Here is a 14794-nt window from a genome sequence, read left to right as displayed (position 1 = left end):
GAATTTCCAGTTTTCCCATGAACAGCCTACCTGCCAGCAGAAGATCCATTTAATGAATTCTGAAGACTTGGAATATTTGAACCTAGGGAAGGATTTGAGTTTCCCTGCTGAGAACTCCCATTGACTGGGCTCCCATTACCTTTCAAAATACCAGTACACTTCCAATTGTCCATATAATTAGCTGAAAGGAAAATAATCAAATACATTAACGTGATTAATACCAATGCCTAAGGGCACAAATCCGTACCCATGTCCTTAAACTACAATTAAAGAAATGAGGGAGAGGCTAGGGGCTACATTTCTTTCAGGATAAACATTAAAGACACTTTTTAAATGGAAGACATATTGTCTTAGTTTTAACAAATTTTTAGAAGTTTTCAAAGTATCAATAACTTTAAAAGTATAAAGCTTTCACCACCCATGTTACAGATAATAGCAGAGACAATTTTCTGAGCTACCGTATTATCACATTATGAAATTAATATTAAAATCTCCATTATAATATTAAAGTCTTCATTATAATGAATTTCACTTACATATGTAAGGTAATGAAATTGTCTTCTTAATTATGCAAGTATAAGTTGTATGGGTACCTAATGTCTTCTGAAATGGATGTAGGTAAAAAACCTTTGGAGATTGAGTGGCTTATCCAAAATGGCCTTATTAGTTTGAATGCAAAATTGGTCTCTGAAGACAATGAGCCCAAGAAAATCAAGTTAGGCAGCCTGCTGGGGAGCATGGCAAGGTGGTCCTGACTAAAGCCCAGAGGCAGAAAAGGACAGCAAAGCCCTTGAAATCAAATTACACTGAAGAAAGGAAGGTCTGAGCTGGTTTTGCCAAAGCCCAAAATCGAACATGGGAGGCCCTCAAGCTTACCCAAACTGCACTTTGGGAAACAGTAACTGCTAAAGAGTAAATAAACCAAGACAGCTATAATTTTGAATGCTAAGTATGGGACACCATTCATTATGGTGGTGCACAAATCACAGAAATCTCTGCCCAACAGATAATCATCCAAAAAGCAGTGCAGAACCACGCTACAGAGACCACAGTCAGTGTCAACTGTCCAGACCTTCTCACTCAGCCTGGCACTTATAAAAAGCTTACAATCAGGGCCCCAAGGCTCTTAACGTTTGCACAAAGCAGGGAAGATACTGGATTTTCTCCTATTAAGGACTGATTGTCTAAAGTAATCTATTTGATAAAATAAGAGCGACCATAGTCCTAGCCTGAGTCTGTAGAGCAGTCAAGTAAGGTACATATATGACAACTGGTATCTTTTTACTGGAGATACTGCATATTCTGTTGTAATTACTTTAGTTTTAAAAGTTGCTCTGTTCCATATAACTTGAAAAACAATTCAGTGATTAACTGCTATGAACTAGGTAAACTGATGTTTGAAATAACATAAATTAATATGACATTAAAAGTAACCGTAAAAGACCATTTTTAAAAAATATTTCAGAGTTTACATTTTTAAGTAAAAACTCCAGAGCAGAAATATAAACCAACAATTACCCCTCCACTGAAATCTTACCTTTCCACAATCTTACACAGCCATCATCTCCTGAAGATGCTAGCACTGTTCCTGTTATATTCCAGCTCACTCGCCAGACCTGAGAATTATGATTATCAAACTGAGCCACTATATGGATTTCAAACTTTGTTGGCCCACCAGAGGAAGTCAGTTCTTTCCTGTTAATAAAAAACATTTTCTGAGGCATTCTAAGCAACGTTTTAAAATACACACACACACACATATAAAATTCTAAATTAGTACAAGTGGTCTCACCACCACATCACTTTATAATAATGTACTCATCTGCATAAACCCCACCCTTGGCCATTGAGCTGGGCCAATGTCATTTCCATTTAACTCGCCAAGGCCTGGAGTGATCCCAGCACATAAACGATATTCAGTGACTGTTTCATGGAAGAAAGAAACAACAAAACAGGATGATTTTATTCTCCCACACAAGGCCGAGGAATAAAACAGATGACAATAATTAATTTTAAAAGGCAGGGCAAGGCCAAGTGCAGTGGCTCACACCTGTAATCCCAGCACTTTGGGAGGCCAAGATGGACAGATCACTTGAGGACAGGAGTTCAAGATCAGCCTGGCCAACATGGCGAAACCCCGTCCCTACTAAAAATACAAAATAAAAAATTAGCCAGGCGTGGTGGCGGGCGCCTGTAGTCCCAGCTACTCAGGAGGCTGAGGCATAAGAATTGCTTGAACCTGGCAGGTAGAGGTTGCACTGAGCCAAGATCATGTCACTGCCCTCCAGCCTGGGCGATGAAGCGAGACCTTGCCTCAAAAAAAAAAAAAGAAAAAAAAAGGGCAGGGCAGCAAGTAGGAAAGAATGAAAGAACAGTAAGAAAAGAACTGGAATTCACAATTCAAAATTAAAGTTAAATATGTTATTCACAAGACTGTATCAATACTAATTTAGTTTTCCCTAAATAGACTGCCACTTGTCATTAAATATTTATAGAATATCAGTTATATTCGGAGAATTGTTAGTATTAGCCTAAATAAAGCACAATTAAGAGAATATAAATCTACTCTTTACTCAATTCCTCTTTCCAAAAAGACATATATTTATATATAAAATGTTCACTCAATAATCCATTCTTCAAAAATGACATTAATTTAAAAGCAATTGTAAAAGACCATTTTTAAAAAATATTTCAGAGTTTACATTTTTAAGTAAAACTTCCAGAGCAGAAATATAAACCAAATCATAGTTACCTCTACTCTCTCCTCCACAAACAAAGGTAATCAGGAGGCAAGAGTATTTTCAAATTCATAAATGCTTCGAAAACTCACCTCACAGGTTTTAATGTAAAAATTCTCACATCTTTGGTTGCTATTGCTAGAATATGGAAAGATCTTCCCAAGTTTGGAGCGAATGCAATATCATGAACGGGATCAGTGACTGTCATAAGAGTTTCAGCTTTTGCATATTTCCTAATGGAAAAACAAACAATTTAAACATTTTAGAAATAAAATGTACAAAGATGCACACATCACTGCATCGCACCTTTTTCATACTGCTCACAGTCATGTAGCGCTCACCTCTGTAGTGGGCTCAACAGTGGTCCTGACCCCCAGAACCTGTGAACGTAACCTTATTCAAAAAAGGTCTTTGAAAACGTAATTAAGGACCTCAGAATGACATCCTAGATTTAGGGTGGGTCCTAAATCCAATGTGCAGTAAGTATCCTTAAAAAAGAAGAGGAGAGACGTAGAGACACAGAGGAGGCGGCCATGTGAACACAGAGGCAGAGATTGGAGTCATGCTGCCACAAGGCAAAGAACTGGAGCCAGCAGGAGCCGGACTAGACCAGGAAGGATTCCAGAGGAAGCACAGCCCCGACGACACCTCGATTTCAGACTTCCGGCCTCCAGAACTGAGGGAATACATTCTGTGTTAAGACACCTGATTTGTGGTAATTTGTTATGGTAGCCCTAGGAAATTAATACAACCTCCCATGTTTCCTCCTCTGATAATGTACACTGAGCTTCAAATGGTTTAATAAAAATTTAACTAGAAAAGGTCTTGGCTGGCCACAGTGGCTCACACCTGTAATCCCAGCATTTTGGGAGGCTGAAGTGGAAGAAATGCTTCAACCCAGTAGTTCAAGACCAGCCTGGGCAACACAGCAAGACCCCACCTCTACACAAAACACAAAAATAGCTGGGCGTGGTGGTGCACACCTGTAGTCCCAGCTGCTTAGGAGGCTGAGGTGGGAGGATGGCTTGAGCCCAGGAGGCAGAGATTGCAGTGAGCTGAGATTACACCACTGCACTCCAGCCTGGGCAACAGAGTGAGGCTCTGTTGCAAAAAAAAAAAAGAAACCCGAGATGGCTGCACTCTTGCTGAGACGTGTTGGTTGTCATTACCTCCAAGCCCACTTTGGCCCTCAGCTCTGTATCAGAAATGCTGTTCCCGTGGGAACCACGGCAAAAGAAGAGATAAGAGCGGTTCTGGAATAAGAATATAGGTTCAAACCGTCCTGTGTCTCCCCACATCACTATCTACAGCTGGTCTCTTCCCGTGGTGATGTCCATCTGCCGCCGTGGCACTGGTATTGCTTTCAGTGCAGGAGTCTCTCTTTTTGGCACGCCGGCCCTGTTACTCCCCGGGAACTTTGAGTCTTATTTGGAACTCGTGAAGTCCCTGTGTCTGGGGCCAGCACTGATCCACACAGCTAAGTCTGCACTCGTCTTCCCTCTCACGTATCACACCTGGAATGGGATCCGACACTTGATGTGGGACCTAGGAAAAGGCCTCAAGATTCCCCACGTATACCAGTCTGGAGTGGCTGTCCTGGTTCTTACTGTGTTGTCCTCTATGGGGCTGGCAGCCATGTGAAGAACGGAGGTTCCCAGCATCATCTTCCTACACGTTACATTCACCCATCTTTCTGTTTGTCATTCCTATCTCCAGCCTGGGAAAAGTTCTCCTTATTTGTTTAGATCCTTTTGTACTTTCAGATCCCCGCGGAGCAGTAGACTACCTTGTAGATTATAATCGTGGAAAAGGGTCTAGTTTTCCCCTTGTTTCTAAAAATGGGGTGGCTGGAAAAACTCCCCTTTTTTGCCCACAGCTTGCCTACTCTCGGCCTAGCAGCAGTTATTCTCTCTCCATACTGGGCTTTGATTTGTGCTGAGGGTCAGCGCTTGGCTCCTTCTTCCTGAAACAGTGGAAACAATGCCAGCTCTGTGGCTTCTGCCCTGGGGATGGGGGTGAGGCTTTGGGTGCCACTGCCTGTGGGCTGCTGGCTTAAAGGACAATTCTGGTCTTTGCTGAGAGCCCAGGCCATTAACACCTACGCAGTGTTAATGAAAGAAGAGAAGTGGTGGGAGGGGAATTAGTCTGTCCCAGCTAGAGGGAGATAAAGAGGGCTACTTAGTTCTTGGAGCAGCTGCTTGTGAGGAGAAAATATATAGCTTTTGACGCAAGAAGAAAATCCAGAAAATTATCACTGAACATATTGTTATTTCTTTTTCTTGGATTTCCAGAACAGCTTCTTAATTTTATACTTTCTCATCAAAGTCATGTACCATTTTTTGAAACTGAATTAAAATACTCATTTAAAAAAAAAAAGGAATAAGGTCTTGATTTATTAGCCACTGACACCTTTCTTAGGAAAAGAGTAATGCATTGCCTAAGTATTTCAGTGTAAATAAAAAAGTAAAGCTGGTAACAGGAATTGAGGTTTTTTAGGTTTTCCGTTTTTTTTGAGACAGAGTTTCGCTCTTGTGCTGGAGCGCAATGGTGCGATCTCGGCTCACTGAAACCTCCGCCTCCTGGGTTCAAGTGATTCTCCTGCCTCAGCCACCTGAGTAGCTGGGATTACACGTGTGCACCACTACGCCCGGCTAATTTTGTATTTTTAGTAGAGACGGGGTTTCACCCTGTTGATCAGGCTGGTCTCGAACTCCTGACCTCAGGTGATCCACCTGCCTCTGCCTCCCAAAGTGCTGGGATTACAGGCGTGAGCCACTGCGCCCAGCAGGAATTGAGTTAGGTGATAATAAAAGGAAACTATGCAAAGGCTATTTCATCTTTGCAATTCTATTTCTTTACGTAGAAACACAGAATAAGAGATAATGAAGGCAGTGGTAGATCAGAGTTTTCTACTAGGTTCTTCTAAGATTGAATATCCCGGACAGAACCGCAGCACGAAACCCTGAGTGCAGGAGACTGGGTGGAGAGATCTCCCCATCCCACCTTTCTACTACCTTCTTCTAAAATAGTGGCGCTTGCAGCGTTTTGTGCTTGACCTTCTTCTCACCCCAACATTCTTCCTAAAATATCTACCAAGCTGGTACACACCTCAAGGTTCTCTCCTTGACCTTTCTCACCCATCCAATCACCCTAAGCAATCTCATCCACATCCTTCTTCTACTGTGTGGTCTGCAGTCGCCTGGAAACTTCTGGGACATCCAGAATCTCAGCCCCTTCCCGGGGCCTACACAAGCAGAACATGCATTTTTTTTTTCTTTTTTGAGACAGAGTCTCACTCTGTCGCCCAGGCTGGAGTGCAGTGGCCGGATCTCAGCTCACTGCAAGCTCCACCTCCCAGGTCCACGCTATTCTCCTGCCTCAGCCTCTCAAGTAGCTGGGACTACAGGCGCCCGCAACCACACCCGGCTAATTTTTTTTTTTTTTGTATTTTTTAGTAGAGACAGGGTTTTACCATGTTAGCCAGGTTTCAATCTCCTGACCTCATGATCCACCTGCCTCGGCCTCCCAAAGTGCTGGGATTACAGGCGTGAGCCACTGCGGCCGGCCAGAATACGCATTTTAATAAGATCCCCAGATGATTCACACAGACACTGAAGTTTCTACACTCATGGTTTCAGTACCTATAAACCAGTAATTCCTAAATCTATCCCCTGCAATTCAGGACCTTCTACCAAAGGCCAGAAACAGGACAGAGGGAGCTAAGAGCACACATGCTGCAGCCAAAACGTATTTGAATCCAGGCTGTAACTTGACCTTCAGCAAGAAGTTCTCCATAAAGTAGGAGTAACACCAGTACTGTGGCAGAGAGATTCTAAGAGTTCCCATGACCCGCACCTCCTGGTGGTCATGCCCTTGTAAAGGCTCCTCTCCATGAGTGTGAGTGCGGCCCATGGTTTGTTTTCTACCCAGGGGAAGGAACGTGGCAAGGTGGCGGGACAACACTTGTGTGACTGCAAGGCACAAGCCTGTGACGCCTGCCTTATGAGAAGACTCTCCCGCTTTCTGGCCTTGCAGAAGCAGCTGCCACGCTGTGAGGACACAGGGAGGGTCTTGTGGCAGGAATACAAGTGCTGCCAACAACCAGGTGAGCGCCGCAGTGGACTCTTTCCCAGTCTGGCCTGACTCTCGACCCACAGACACTGAAATACCGAATCTGTACTGTTTCAGCCACTGGGTGATAATGCCGTCGTGCAGCAACAGACAACTAATCTCAGCTATTCTACCCATCCGCCTTTACACATTCCAACCTGGATGTTCCAAAAGCACCTCAAACGTATGTCTGAAATAAACTGTGCTGACCACATTCACTCCCCATCTCAACGAGTGGTACCACCATCGGCCAGGTCAGAAACCAAGACTCACGTGACCTACAGCTGGTGCCTCCTAGACAAGTCTCCCTGGTCCCTCTTCATCCCACGGACAGTGCACGTCCACATTCCACACCACCGTGGGCTACTGCGTTCATCCCTGAGTCCCTGCTCCCCCGAGTCCCTGATCCTCCCTGAGTCCCTGCTCCCCCGAGTCCCTGCTCCCCCGTGAGTCCCTGCTTCCCCCCGAGTCCCTGCTCCCCCGAGTCCCTGCTCCCCCCCGAGTCCCTGCTTCCCCCCGAGTCCCTGCTCCCCCGAGTCCCTGCTCCCCCCGAGTCCCTGCTTCCCCCCGAGTCCCTGCTCCCCCGAGTCCCTGCTCCCCCCCGAGTCCCTGCTCCCACTGAGTCCCTGCTCCCCACCGAGTCCCTGCTCCCCACCGAGTCCCTGATCCTCCCCGAGTCCCTGCTCCCCCGAGTCCCTGCTCCCCCCTGAGTCCCTGCTCCCCACCGAGTCCCTGCTCCCCACCGAGTCCCTGCTCCCCACCGAGTCCCTGCTCCCCCGAGTCCCTGCTCCCCCCCGAGTCCCTGCTCCCCCCGAGTCCCTGCTCCCCACCGAGTCCCTGCTCCCCACCGAGTCCCTGCTCACCCCTGAGTCCCTGCTCCCCCCTGAGTCCCTGCTCCCCCCTGAGTCCCTGCTCCCCGTCCACACGGCTGCCAAAGTCATCTCCCTAAAAGGTAAATACAACCTGGTAACTCTACTGGACCCTGCGAAAGTCCAAATGCTGCCACGATGGAAACCAGATTGGCAAGCAGCACTCCCCAAAATCTGCCTGCCCTGCTGGCCTGCGCCTCCCCTGCCCCTCCCCTGCCTCTCCCCTGCCCCTCCCCTGCCCCTCCCCTGCCCCTCCCCTGCCTCTCCCCTGCCCCTCCCCTGCCTCTCCCCTGCCCCTCCCCTGCCTCTCCCCTGCCTTAGCCTCCCCCGCCACCACCTCACCAGGCCCAACCCCGTGCCCTTGTCTTTGTTCCTGCCTCCTCTCTGCCTGCAGAACACCCTCTGTCTTTCGACTAATCTCAAACATCACCATCTCCCACCTGACACTTCCTGCCCTGCCAGGCAGGTACGTGCTGCCATCTCTAGCAGGTCACCATCCTCGTCCATATCCTAGGTGCTGTGAGCTCCTTCAGCTCTTAATACAGTCCCTGCTGCTTATGAAATGTTGAAAAAGTGAGATTTTTTTTCTTACCTGAGGCAAGCTATATATTGTAATTAATTAAGGTGGTCGGGCACAGTGGCTCATGCCTGTAATCCCAACACTCTGGGAGACAGAGGCAGGAGGATCACCTGAGGTTGGGAGTTCAAGACCAGTCCGACCAACACGGAGAAACCGCGTCTCTACTAAAAATACAAAAATAGCTGGGTGTGGTGGCGCACGCCTGTGATCCCAACTACTCGGGAGGCTGAGGCAGGAGAATCGCTTGAACTGGGGCGGCAGAGGTTACGGTGAGCCAAGATCGTGCCATTGCACTGCAGCCTGGGCAACAAGAGCGAAACTTCGCCTCAAAAAAAAATAAAAATAAAAATAATTAAGGTTATCTAAAGCTTCTCCTATCAGGAGGAGCCAGATAAGATCCTCAATGAGAGTGTGTATGAAAGGAATGAACAAAAATACTTTGTTTCTGGTCCTGACTCTGGACCTTAGACCAGCCATTCACTCTGTTGGTCTCGGTTTCCTCATTTGTAAAATAGTGTTAATGAAAATCTGTCTCCCCCACTTACAGGGTGGTGGGTAGGATTCAAACTTCATAATACATATAAAAATGCCCTGTAACCTATAAAAACACATGGCACTTCTATTATCACTATCAATGCTAGATCTGTTTTAGTATTTTCACTTACAAATACAAATAAGTATATCGAACATTGGCTAATTTGGCAAATGTCTCCTGTCTACTAAATGGTGATACTACTTAGAAAAAGATAAGCAGGCCGGGCGCGGTGGCTCACACCTGTAATCCCAGCACTTTGGAAGGCTGAGGTGGGCGGATCACAAGGTCACGAGATCGAGACCATCCTGGCCAACATGGTGAAACCCCATCTCTACTAAAAATACAAAAATTAGCTGGGCGTGGTGGCGGGCGCCTGTGGTCCCAGCTACTCGGGAGGCTGAGGCAGAGAATCACTTGAACCCAGGAGGCAGAGGTTGCAGTGAGCCAAGATTGTGCCACTGCACTCCAGCCTGGGCAACAGACTGAGATTCTATCTCAAAAAAAAAAAAAAAAAAAATTAGGTAATTTCTATTTCCCTGTATTTTCTTTCAGAACTAACTGCAAGTTATTTATCTTTTTACTCCAATCTTATTTACGAAATACATTTTCTTTTCCTATGTTTTAGAATTTTTTTTTTGACACTGCTGGAGTGAAGTGGTGCAATTTTGACCTACCGCAGCCTCGACCTCCCAGGCTCAGGTGATCCTCCCACCTCAGCCTCCCAAGTAGCTGGAACTACAGGCGTGCGCCACCATCCCCACAGCTAGTTTTTGTACTTTTTGTAGCAAAAGGGTTTCACCATGTTGTCCAGGCTGGTCTTGAATTCCTAGACTCAAGCGACCCAGCCACCTCGGCCTCCCAAAGTGCTGGGACTACAGGCATGAGTCACCTCCCCTGGCCAATGATACACCTTTTAACTTTCGGGCTTATGTCTACATATTGATTCTGCTCAGCTGAGGTTGAAATTTACTTAACAAGCCCAACACTTCATGAAGCCTCTATAAAATGTGCTATTAATAGGGCTTATAGCTTTCACAGCTTAAAAAACCATGAAAATCTCTAAGACCATTTCCCATCACAGCAGCACGTTCTGCTGGACAGCACTGTTGAAGACCAAGCCTCTCTGCAGACATCAAAAATCTAGGAAGGCAGAAGGTATAAGATCTCCTTGGCAACTCAGATGGTAACATTTGGAATTGCAGAGTCCACGGGAGTAACACTAGTTCCTTCTCTAATGCTGGCCCTGCCTAAGATCTGACTATTAGACCCAAGAATTTTGTCTAGTACCTGGGAAACCCATCTGATCACGTGACAGGTGCTCTCTTCTCCCGTAAGACTGAGTAGTGTGCCTCTGAGACCGTGCTTTTGGCTCTCAAAAGCTTTGCAGACACTTGTATCTCAGCATGACCAAAATTAACTTACCTTCACATGCTGCTACACTCTACCCAAATCTGCCTTGTTCCCAGAGTTCCTTATCTCAAGAAATTACACACATTGAAATTACACACTGAACTCTTAGGCCAGAACCTTAGAAATAAACATTTTAACACTTGCTTCCTTCTACTTCAATTCTCATATCCAATCAATCACCAGATCCTATTGATTCCACTTCTCAATTATTCTCAAGTTGTCCACTTACCTCCACGCCACTGCTACTACTATCCCAAAGCCACGTACTCCCCCACCTGGACTGTCTTCACAGCATCCAAGCCCTGAACCCACCATGTTTCCCTCCAACACACTTGTCACATCTATGGAAGATCCATCTGATCCCATTATTCCCTATTCAAATTACCTGTAAGATAAAACTGAAACACTAGACACTACTTCTTATAGACACACGTCTTGCCTATTTCTCTCCACACTCACTTTTGCCCAGTATGTTCCAACGACAGTATAAATATACTCCCTCTCTGTTGCTCACGGGCCTTACCACATGCAGTTTTCTCCACCAGGAGTGCTTCTGTCCTCTGTCTGGCTAACTTCTACTCATCCTATCGGTCATCTTCTAGGCGAACCTTCCTAGTCCCTAAACCAGATTAGGTTCCCCAGGTGTAAGCTCTTTAGCACCCTGATTCTTCCACTTCATAAAATTCATCACTGTTTTTTACTACGATTGTTTCACTGCAAGATGGTAAGTACTGGGAGATCAATTACCTTCCCCTCTTTTTTTTTTTTTTTTTTTGAGGCAGAGTTTTGCTCTTGTTGCCCAGACTGGAGTGCAACAGCACGATCTCAGTTCACTGCAGCTTCTGCCTCCCAGGTGCAAGTGATTCTCCTGCCTCAGCCTCCTGAGTAGCTGGGATTACAGGCACCTGTCACCACACCCAGCTAATTTTTTGTATTTTTAGTAGACACGGGGTTTCACCGTATTGGCCAGGCTGGTCTACCTTCTCCTCTTTATCACTCATGCCTGTACTATCCCAGCCTAGCACAGAACTTGGTATATTATAGTAAATCAGAAAACATATGACAAATGATATATAATTCTGTAAATGAATAAAGAAATAACATTTTAAAAAACTGAAATGCAATTCTGAACAATTATTAAAACCAAAGCAGGACTGACCTGGTGTTTTCATTATATTCAAAAATCTGAACCTTGGCCATTGCGTTGGGGCTACTGTCATCACTTCCTACAGCGATCATGGGGGAATGAGCTCGAGAGCTAGAAACAAAAGAAATACACACGTCAGAGAATGAACACACTGGAGGCAAGCAGACACCCAGCTTACAGTCAGCCTGTCACTACTAGTGACATGTAGGTCTCTGCCACACTGCTGACATGGCCACACTGCCAGTGTGTGCACCTGAGAATGCCACACATGGGAGCTGAGGATTCCATCCTTAAGAACTGATTTTAGCATGTTCTTACGGCTCAGACAGAAAGGAGCTCTTTGCCTGAAAGAAAGCTTTCAAGCATTCAAAATATTTCTAAAAAATACTTAAGAGGTCTTAGTAATTTTTCCTCCTGAAATTTTCGGTCATTAACTATGAAACAAAAAGTAACCCTACTGTGACTAACTTCATGACAAAAAGATTGTAAGTGCTTTGACAAAAAGAAGAAACACGCAGGCAGGGTGGCTCACGCCGGTGATCCCAGCATTTTGAGAGGCTGAGACAAGAGGATCATTTGAGGCCAGAAGTTCAAGAAGAGCCTGGGCAACATCATGAGACCCTCTCTCTACAAACAAAAAGTTTTTAATTAGCCTGTTGCGGTGGCGTGTACCATTTGTCTTAGCTACTTAGGAGCTGAGGCAGGAGGATCGCTGGAGCCTGGGAGTGGGAGGCTGCAGTGAGCTACGATCGTGTCACTGCACTCTAGCCTGAGCAACAGAGCGAGAGCCTCTTTCAGAAAAAAAAACAGCAGATAGACACAGGAAAAGCGGAAAAGCCTACCCCTGCAGAAGTCATGATTCCACATCATTCCCCCCCAGACTCATTTGTGGTCAACCTCATTTTGAAAGAGCAAAAGATAAGCAATGAAAGAATGGCTCTCCTGAACCAACAGTTGAATGACTTTTTAATTTCTATGCCTAATGAATATAATTTCCTTTGCCTCCCTCATCCAGATTAACATCTCTGTGAACCTGGCACCCTTGCTTAATCTTTAGCCTCAATATTGTGAACTACTGACCTCTTACAGCTAAAAACAAAATGTGGTAACTGATAAAAAATTTTAGTTCTTTATTACTAAAGCTTCAGGTAATTAGATCAAATTATCTAATTAAGAAAATTACCAGGCAAACTACAAAATGCTGCAGTAATAAAATAAAATTATGAGTTATTTATAAAAATTTTTGGCCATTCAAATAGACGTAAATTTCACAGCAAATTTCTGTATCTCACAAACTTCCTTTTGCTTTTTTTTTCCTGTTTGAGACAGAGCACCACTCTGTCACCCAGGCTGGAGTGCAGCGGCAAGATCTCTGATCACTGCAACCTCCACCTCCTGGGTTCAAGTGATTCTCCTGCCTCAGCCTCCTGAGTAGCTGGGACTACAGGCATGAACCACCACACCCGGCCACAAACTTCCTTTTTCAGTGTTCTACAAGTATTTAGTTTTTTTTTAATAACATTAATAGTGTGAATGAGGACCAAAAGTACATTTATAGTAACATATTCTAAATTACTAAAAACGTCAGTTTTGTGGGGCTTTTTTTTTTTTGAGACAGAGTCTTACTCTGTAGCCAGGCTGGAGTGCAGTGGCGCGATCTCGGTTCACTGCAACCTCCTCCGCCTCCTGGGTTCAAGCGGTTCTCGTGCCTCGGCCTCCCAAGTGGCTGGGATTACAGGCACGCACCACCACACCCAGCTAATTTTTGTATTTTTAGTAAAAATGGGGTTTCACCACATTGGCCAGGATGGTCTCGATCTCCTGACCTCGTGATCTGCCCACCTCGGCCTCCCAAAGTACTGGAATTACAGGCGTAAGCCACCACGCCCAGCCAAGATTTTTTTTTTTTTTTAATTGAGATTGGAGTCTCACTATGTTGCCCAGGCTGGACTTGAACTCCTGAGCTCAAGCAATCCTCCTCCCAAGTAGCTGAGACTACAGGCGTGCACCACCACACCCAGTTAAATAATGTAAGATTTAAAAAATTATGTTTGTTGTTTCTTTTTTTTTTCTTGGCGTGGGGGCAGGGGGTGGGGGGACAGAGTTTTGCTCTTGCTGCCCAGGCTGGAGTGCAATGTTGCGATTTCACAACTTCCACCTCCCAGGTTCAATGATTCTCCTGCCTCAGCCTCCCGAGTAGCTAACATTACAGGCATGTGCCACCAAATCCAGCTAATTTTGTATTTTTAGTAGAGAGGGGTTTTCTCCATGTTGGACAGACTGGTCTCCAACTCCCAACTTCAGGTGATCTGCCCACCTCAGCCTCCCAAAGTGCTGGAATTACAGGCGTGAGCCACTGTGCCCGGCCTTAAAAATATTTTTAAATCCAGTCACGAAATGTCCAGACAGCAACTTGAATTGAGGATTACCTAAACTGTACAACCAGATATAAGATATTCACATTTAAACCACTTTCTAAGTATGATTCACAGCTAAACAGTGAGAAAAACCATCCAGCTTTCTGACTGAATAGTGTAGACAGATCACCTGGATCTCTGCCTCCCTCCTAAACTCCACTGAAATGACGAAATATCATCATCATACTGGGCTAGAAATCTAGAAAGAGTGCCATCCGAAATCAAGAAACTTGGAGGGTTTCCAGGAAGTCAGGAAGCAGATCAGACTGAGAAAGAAAATACAAAGGAAGAAAGAGCCCATATCACCATCAGCAACTAGAAAATTGCAGAAGGTTGGCCGGGCGCGGTGGCTCCCACATGTAATCCCAGCACTTTGGGAGGCCGAGGCGGGCGGATCATCAGGTCAGGAGATCGAGACCATCCTGGCTAATGTGGTGAAACCCCATCTCTACTAAAAATATAAAAAAATTAGCTGGGCGTAGTGGCAGGTGCCTGTGGTCCCAGCTACTCAGGAGGTTGAGGCAGGAGAATGGCGGGAACCCGGGAGGCGGAGCTTGGAGTGAGCTGAGATCGCGCCACTGCACTCCAGCCTGGGCGACAGTGCGAGACTCCGTCTCAAAAAAACAAAAAGAGAAGAAAAAAAAGAAAATTCCAGAAGATCCAACCTCCAATTAATAAATGCAAAAAATAGAAATGAGTTATGGACAATCATGGAGTGATTTGGTCAAAAAACACTGTCTTAGTGAGACAATTAGAACTTGAAAGAGAAAAGTTAAGAGCTGGAAATAAAGGAGTACTCCAAAACCAACGGGGAAAGGGGCAGGGAGGAAGTAAATACGTTCAAATGGTTCGTCGTGCTCAATGGAAAATCTTTCTTGCTTTGTGAGTCTGAGGGTGCCCCAGCCTGCTCTTGGCTCACACATCCTTAGGAAACGCTGCCAACCCACTCCACGCACTCCACAAAATGCAGTCAGCCTACCCAGTGGAG

The 14794-nt window shown here is 45.5% G+C and overlaps 1 protein-coding gene and 1 pseudogene across 4 annotated transcripts in view; one reads left to right on the top strand and one right to left on the bottom strand.

Annotated features, from left to right (window-relative positions):
• Nucleotides 1–14794, bottom strand: part of SEH1L (SEH1 like nucleoporin) — a 38924-nt gene that overhangs the window by 3309 nt on the left and 20821 nt on the right. For 2 of the 4 annotated variants that reach the window (XM_005587251.3, XM_005587249.3), the window contains exons 5-8: nt 11402–11500; nt 2831–2971; nt 1538–1695; nt 31–181 (exon numbers count right to left, since the gene is read on the bottom strand). In XM_005587251.3, coding sequence (XP_005587308.1) covers nt 31–181; nt 1538–1695; nt 2831–2971; nt 11402–11500 — 549 coding nt within the window. The remainder of the gene's footprint in view (nt 1–30; nt 182–1537; nt 1696–2830; nt 2972–11401; nt 11501–14794) is intronic. The other 2 variants (XM_074022963.1, XM_005587250.4) reach the window with 1 other exon arrangement.
• LOC107128089 (succinate dehydrogenase cytochrome b560 subunit, mitochondrial pseudogene) lies at nt 3869–4410 on the top strand (annotated as a pseudogene).

This window comes from Macaca fascicularis, chromosome 18 (assembly GCF_037993035.2).
Source record: "Macaca fascicularis isolate 582-1 chromosome 18, T2T-MFA8v1.1".
Classification (NCBI taxonomy): Eukaryota; Metazoa; Chordata; class Mammalia; order Primates; family Cercopithecidae; genus Macaca; species Macaca fascicularis.
Note: the sequence above shows the minus strand (reverse complement) of the source record. Positions and strands in the feature narration are given on the sequence as shown.